Below are 7,683 nucleotides of genomic sequence, written 5' to 3' on the forward strand. Positions count from 1 at the left end.
GATTTTTACTGTTTTATGATCTTTTTGACTCTTGGGAACTTGGGAGACTTGTGCCCTAGCATAGAAACTCAAAGACGGCCGTTTCTAACGCCATTGAAGCAGTTTTATCAAGAATCATCCATGAATCATTCTTGTAATTCTTCTTTAATCCTTATCTTTTGTATCTCTGTCATGAGTAACTAAACCCTATTTGTTAGGGATGAGTGTAACCAGATGAAATCCTTATTTTTCTGATTTGACTTCTAGTTATATGAATGAGTTTATTGAATTGTTTTTCTCATCTCTGTGCTTAATGCTTTTTATTGCTTGATCAACATTAAAATGTTCTACGATTTGTATTTTGAAACGGAAGTGGACTTTACGAATGCTTGAGATGAGAAATTCATGAATTTGTAGTCTAGGGATAGATGCAGGTCATGAAACCAATTAAATTAGTTGCAAAGCAATAATTTACAAGAGAATTTCTATACGGTAATGCTTAATTCTAATCTTAAATCCACTAAGGAATTAGGGGTTACTTTGGAATTAAAGGTTCTGTCACTAAGACATTAGGGCAAGAATAATAAAGAGAATTCAGTAATAATTCAATAAAGGAATTCAGTAACTAGGATCAAATTAGACACCAAGGTTGGATTCGAAGTGAAACTCATCCCTGACATTTTTCTCATTATAAAAGATCAATTTTATTATTGTTGTTAATTTCAAACATTATTTCAATCAACTTGGGAACCTTTTTGTTCAATTCTAGTAATCAAATATAATTCAATAGTAAAACGCAATCCTTGAGTTCGACACTCGGTACTACCGTTTTATTATTACTTGCAACGATTCAGTACACTTGCTGAAACGATATCAAGTTTTTGGCGTCGTTGCTGGGGATTGCCAATTCACTATTGAATTTAGTTTATTTACTAAATTGAAATTTTTTGCTCTACAATAAAATTTCTTCTTTTATTGTATTTCAAAAGAAAAAAAAATATTTGTTTCAAGACTGCTTGTTTTTACTTAATTATTTATTTTTCTTTATTTTAAACTCTTCATTACTCACAATCTGTCTAACCTTGTATGCGAGGCCAGTCCTCAGCTGAACTTATCTTTGATCCAGAAATTGAAAAAACAACGAAAGCACATAGAAAGGCAGCTCGAGAAAGGAGACAAAGGGAAAGACATTTAGTTGTGGAAGAAGAGGTTTTGGGTTATTGTGTCATATTTACTGAAATGGCCGACCCACCACCCCCAAAACGTACTCTCGGAGAATATGGGAATCGAATTAGAAATCGTGCTCGATTACCCATTCATCACCAACCGGTTACAGTCAATAAGTTTGAAATAAGTCATGCTCTATACCGAGAGTTTAGGGAATTTCATTTTGCCGGTAGACATAACGAAGACGCTAATAGAAACCTCACAAATTTCTTTGAATTATGTGAAACAGTGAAGGTGGATGGTTTATCTGAGGAAACCAAGAAATTGAAGCTATTTCCATTCTCTTTGATAGATGATGCTAAGGAGTGGTTTCTTTCATTCCCCGCCGACAACATCACCACATGGGATGATCTTGAGGATAAGTTCTTGGAACAATATTTCCCCCCAGCCATGTTCGTTAGAAAGAGGCAAGAAATCACCGGTTACAAACAGAAAGAGGGGGAATCTCTTCGTGACACTTACAGGAGATTCAGAAACTTACTAGCCGGATGTCCTAATCATGCTTATGACGACACTGCCCAAATGCAAATATTCTGTAATGGCTTGAGGCCGAGCACTAGAATTATGTTGGATGCCACAGCTGGTGGTTCTTTGAATTACAAAACCGCAACAGAAGCACGAAAGATTATTGAGATCATGGCATCAAATGAACAGATGATGTTGTATGACCGAAGTGGTGGTTCAACAAGTGGTGTAATGAAATTGAATGTTATGGATGGGTTAGCTCCAGACAGGCTACTATCGAAGATGGAAGAGGTTATCGCCACTGAGATAAAGAAGGGAATGGCAGCTCTAAATATACAACCACAAGTGGCCCCCGTCAAACTACTAAAGCAGACTAGTTGTAACCTTTGTGGAGGAGCACATAAAACTGGAGTCTTTGAAGCACTGGATGATAATGAGGTAGAAGAACTAGAACGGGTGAATTTTGTAAGTAATAACAACAGGCAGAATAACCCCTACTCTAATACGTACATTCCTGGTTGGAGAAATCATCCGAATTTTTTCTAGAGAGATCAACAAGGTAGATTTTAGGGTCAACAAGAAGCTCAACCAAACCAATTCCCACCCAAAAAGGCTGCTTGGGAGAGCGCTATAGAAAAACTAGTTACAAGCACAAGTTCGTTCATTGAGGAGTCAAGAGCCGTCCAGAAAAATCACTCTGCATCAATAAAAAATCTTGAGACTCAAATGGGTCAACTTGCTCAACAAATGGCACAAAGAACGTCTGGAAATCTGCCTAGTGACACAGTTACGAATCCACGAAATTATGTCAATGCCGTGACAACAAGGAGTGGCAAGGGAAAAGGAGGAAGAACCCGTGGTACAAAAAGGGGAACCACTACCAAAACCAGAAATTCGACTTCCATTCCCTCAAAGATTAAGGAGGGAAGAAACTGAAAAGCAATTTGGTAAGTTTCTTGATGTTTTTAAAAAATTACATATTAACATCCCTTTTGCAGAAGCACTAGAGCAGATGCCGACATATGCTAAGTTCATGAAGGATATTCTGTCGAAAAAAAGAAAAAGCGGCGGTGAAACAGTTATGCTTACTGAAGAGTGTAGTGCTATACTACAAAGGAAGTTACCACCGAAGCTCAAGGACCCTGGAAGCTTCTCAATCCCGTGCGCTATTGGAAATAGAACTTTTGGGAAGGCTCTGTGTGATCTTGGGGCTAGTGTAAGTCTTATGCCCCTTTCAATATACAAAAAATTGGGCATTGGAAAAGTCAAGGACACACAGCTGATGTTACAGTTTGCAGACCGCTCGATGAAACATCCCTATGGAGTGGTGGAAGATGTATTGGTTAAAGTGGACAAGTTCATTTTTCCAGTAGATTTTGTGGTACTAGATATGGAGGAAGACAACGACATTCCTTTGATTTTGGGAAGACCGTTCTTGGCAACAGGGAGAGCTATGATTGATGTAGCAGATGGCACCTTAACCTTGAAAGTAAATGAAGAAACCGTCACTTTTAACATTCTAAAAGCCATGGAACACTCAAAAGAAAGAGAAGGGTGCAATCGAATCGAGATTTTAGATGAGATAGTCAATGAAGAAATAAAGCATCAAACACCCAGCCTGCCATTAGAAAGAGTTTTATGTCTACCCCAAGATGTCGTTCAAGAAAGTGAAGACCCAAAGATGAAGGAGGTTTGGGCCATGTTAGAGGCATCGCCATCTTACTCCCCCCTTTTTCCTACTAGGTGGGAGGACTTGAAAGGGAATGAAGACAAATCCGCTGAGAAAAAGACACCACTGATTGAACTCAAGCAGCTGCCTCTTCATTTGAAATATGTATTCCTGGGTGAAGAAGAAAAAAATCCAGCCATAATCAGTGCAAGCTTAAGCGAGTTACAAGAAGAAAAGTTGTTGAGAATTCTGCGGAAGCACAAGGGTGCTATCGGTTGGTCCATTGATGACTTGAAGGGAATAAGTCCGACTTTTTGTATGCACAAAATCCTCATGGAAGACAATCACAAACCGGTAGTACAACCCCAAAGGAGATTGAATCCGGTAATGAAAGAAGTAATCAGGAAAGAGGTGGTAAAGCTACTAGAAGCCGGACTCATATACCCAATTTCAGATAGCTCTTGGGTGAGTCCCGTCCAAGTGGTACCAAAAAAGGGCGGAATGACTGTCATCACAAATGAAAAGAACGAATTAATTCCTACTCGGACGGTTACAGGCTGGAGAGTGTGTATTGATTATAGGAGATTGAACAGTGCCACGAGGAAGGATCATTTCCCGCTCCCTTTCATTGATCAGTTGCTTGAGCGGTTAGCCGGACATGAGTATTACTGCTTCCTAGACGGCTATTCAGGGTACAATCAGATAGCTGTAGCACCCGGGGATCAAGAGAAAACTGCATTTACATGTCCGTATGGGGTATTTGCTTATCGAAGAATGCCATTTGGATTATGTAATGCGCCAGCCACATTTCAAAGGTGCATGATGTCCATATTTTCTGATATGATTGAAAAACATATCGAGGTATTCATGGACGACTTTTCTGTATTTGGCTCATCCTTTGATAACTGTTTGATTAATCTATCTCTTGTATTAGAAAGGTGTGAAAAATCCAACTTGGTCCTAAATTGGGAGAAATGCCATTTTATGGTAAGGGAGGGAATTGTTTTAGGCCACCGAATCTCCCACAAGGGGATCGAGGTAGACAAGGCCAAAGTTGAAGTAATTGAAAAACTTCCCCCTCCTACCAACGAGAAAGGCATTAGAAGCTTTTTAGGCCATGCTGGATTTTATAGAAGGTTTATAAAAGATTTTTCAAAAATTGCAAAACCACTTACAAACTTACTTGCGAAAGACACACCTTTCAAATTCAATGAGGATTGTTTGCATGCTTTTAACAATTTGAAAAACCAGCTGATAACTGCCCCCATCATCACTGCACCTGACTGGTCACTACCTTTTGAAATCATGTGTGATGCAAGTGACAGTGCTATTGGGGCAGTTCTGGGACAAAGAAAAGACAAGATGTTGCATGTGATCTACTATGCCAGTCATGTTTTAAATCAGGCACAACACAATTATGCGACAACTGAAAAAGAATTATTAGCTGTAGTCTATGCTTTTGATAAATTTCGGTCTTATTTATTAGGATCGAAAGTTATTGTTTACACTGATCATGCTGCCTTGAGGTATTTGTTTACTAAGCAGGAATCAAAACCACGGTTGCTTAGATGGATCCTATTACTACAAGAATTTGACATTGAGATCCGGGATAAAAAGGGGTCAGAGAACACGGTGGCTGACCACCTATCTCGATTGGAGAAGGTTGAAGAGAATGAGGACATCAGACCGATTCGAGATCAATTCGCTGATGAGCACATCTTTGCCATTACCACGGTACCTTGGTTTGCCGACTTTGCTAATTTCAAGGTGGGGGGTACAATCCCATCTGATTTCACTTACCAACAACGAAAGAAGTTTATCCACGATGCCAAATTCTATGTATGGGATGAACCCTTTCTGTACAAAAGAGGAGTGGATGGGCTGTTGCGAAGATGTGTGCCCGAGGAGGAACAAGAAAAGGTCATGTGGCACTGCCACGACTCCGAGTATGGGGGTCATTTCAGTGGTGACCGAACTGCAGCAAGAATTCTATAATCGGGATTGTTCTGGCCTTCATTATTCAAAGATATATTCAACTATGTGAAGAAATGCGATCGATGCCAGCGCACCGGTAACATCTCAAAACGGGATGAGATGCCGCAAAATCCTGTATTAGAAGTAGAAGTGTTCGATGTGTGGGGTATTGATTTCATGGGTCCATTCCCATCGTCATATAACAAAGTTTATATTTTGGTGGCGGTGGATTATGTCTCAAAATGGGTTGAAGCAATAGCTACTCCAACAAATGATTCGAAACAGGTTATCACCTTTCTCAAGAAGAACATATTCGCTCCCTTCGGCGTGCCTCGAGCCTTGATCAGTGACGAAGGCACCCATTTTCTAAACCGGAATATGGAATACCTTCTAAAGAAATATAATGTGCGTCATAGAGTGGCAACCCCATACCATCCACAAACTAGTGGGCAAGTTGAAGTCCCCAACAGGCAGCTTAAACGAATCTTAGAAAAGACAGTAACTGCCTCACGAAAAGATTGGTCAACGAAACTTGATGATGCACTTTGGGCCTACCGAACAGCTTTTAAGACCTCCCTGGGTATGTCACCGTATCAAATTGTGTATGGTAAAGCTTGTCATCTACCTCTCGAACTTGAACATCGAGCATTTTGGGCGACGAAGTACTTGAACTTTGACTCAGGCAAGGCGGGAGAGGCGAGAATTCTTCAACTTCACGAGTTAGAGGAATTCCGGAATTTTGCTTATGAGAATGCCAAAATATATAAAGAAAAAACCAAGAAATGGCATGACAAAAAAATCAAATTCAAGGAATTCCAAGAAGGAGAACTAGTTCTCCTATTCAACTCAAGATTGAAGTTGTTTCCCGGAAAACTAAAGTCAAGATGGTCGGGCCCTTTCAAGGTAACCAAGGTATTTCCACACGGTGCCGTCGAAGTGAAAGATGTACACTCCGATCGGAACTTCAAGGTCAATGGACAAAGACTCAAATCGTATTTCGGGGAAGAGTCAAAACTTTCGATGGAGTCCATCCATCTGGTTGCCATTTGAAGAATGATCTGTCAAGCTTAGGACACTAAACAAGCGCTTATTGGGAGGCAACCCAACTTCATATCCTTTGCATTTTAATTTCATGTCACTTTATTTACTTTCAATTTTAGTTTTGAATTACTAATTTTATTCATTCTTGATGTTTAGTATAAGCAAGAAATCATAAAATGTGTTAGGGAGTGTTTTTTTTCAGTTGAGAAGGGGAAAAACGCGCCTGAAGCGCAAGTCGTGTGCCTGAAGCGCATTTCAGGGAGTTCAGCGCTGTGAACGCGCGCCTTGGGGCGCTTAAGCGCATTTCCCATATCCCACTTCTGCCAACGCACGCCTGGGGCGCTTGAAGCGCATTTCCCAGATTCCACTACTGCCAACGCGCGCCTGGGGCGCTTGAAGCGCATTTCACAGAAATCCTGGCAATTCTGGGCTTTTTTTTTTAAACACTACAAGTAAGTCAACTTCCTCTCTTTCACAAACACCATTATCATTGAAAGTCAGGCTCCCTCCCTGCACACAATCTCGAAAATTGTCTCATCCTCAAGTAAGTTTCTATCTCTTGTCCAATCATCCCATCCTCAAGTAAGTTTCCCCAAACCTCTAATATCAATTCATTCTTGTTTACTGATGCATGTGGGTTTTTCTCTTTTAAATTTGAATCTATGCTAAATGTATACATTATGCATGCACACATGTTTGTTTAAAGAGATCAAATAGGGTTAATGGTTGCGAGATTGGGGGTTGTTCATTCATTACTATGCTTGCATTCCAACTGTTTGATAAAATGTCACAACCATTACTATGCTTGCATTCCAACTGTTTGATAAAATGTCACAATCATTATTATGCTTGCATTCCAACTGTTTGATAAAATGTCACAACCATTATTATGCTTGCATTCCAATTGTTTGATAAAATGTCACAACCATTACTATGCTTGCATTCCAACTATTCGTTGAAATGACACAACCAAGGTAGACAAACTCATGGCCATGTACGATGTTATTTTTCCAAGATAGACCGTACCTAAATTAAGTAGCTCTCACTTGAAATATTCTAAAACTTGGGGGTGATTACTTGTTTTTCAGGATCGAATGACAACCCAACAAAAAACAAAACGAACTAAGGTTGCAACTACATCTTCCGCCCCACAACACGATGCATTCCTATTCAAGACCAGGGCAACACAGGAATACCATGCCAAACTCCCAGCAGACCACAAGTTTGTAAGTGAAAAAAAATTTCAGTTGGAAGACGGTGAATTTGTTGACATCCAGGCTATGATTGCTTCCAGAGGATGGGAGAAGCTGACCACATTTGTCACCACA

The 7,683-nt window shown here is 39.9% G+C and overlaps 1 protein-coding gene across 1 annotated transcript in view; it reads left to right on the forward strand.

Moving 5' to 3' along the window:
- LOC140919822 (uncharacterized) overlaps window positions 1-7,683 on the forward strand; it is a 15,075-nt gene that overhangs the window by 2,040 nt on the left and 5,352 nt on the right. Inside the window, exons 2-7 of the mRNA XM_073366477.1 lie at window positions 1,441-1,514; window positions 1,941-2,025; window positions 2,516-4,267; window positions 4,370-5,260; window positions 5,387-6,352; window positions 7,444-7,612. Coding sequence (XP_073222578.1) covers window positions 1,441-1,514; window positions 1,941-2,025; window positions 2,516-4,267; window positions 4,370-5,260; window positions 5,387-6,352; window positions 7,444-7,612 — 3,937 coding nt within the window. The remainder of the gene's footprint in view (window positions 1-1,440; window positions 1,515-1,940; window positions 2,026-2,515; window positions 4,268-4,369; window positions 5,261-5,386; window positions 6,353-7,443; window positions 7,613-7,683) is intronic.

The sequence above is a fragment of the Cicer arietinum genome, chromosome 3, assembly GCF_000331145.2.
Source record: "Cicer arietinum cultivar CDC Frontier isolate Library 1 chromosome 3, Cicar.CDCFrontier_v2.0, whole genome shotgun sequence".
Classification (NCBI taxonomy): domain Eukaryota; kingdom Viridiplantae; phylum Streptophyta; class Magnoliopsida; order Fabales; family Fabaceae; genus Cicer; species Cicer arietinum.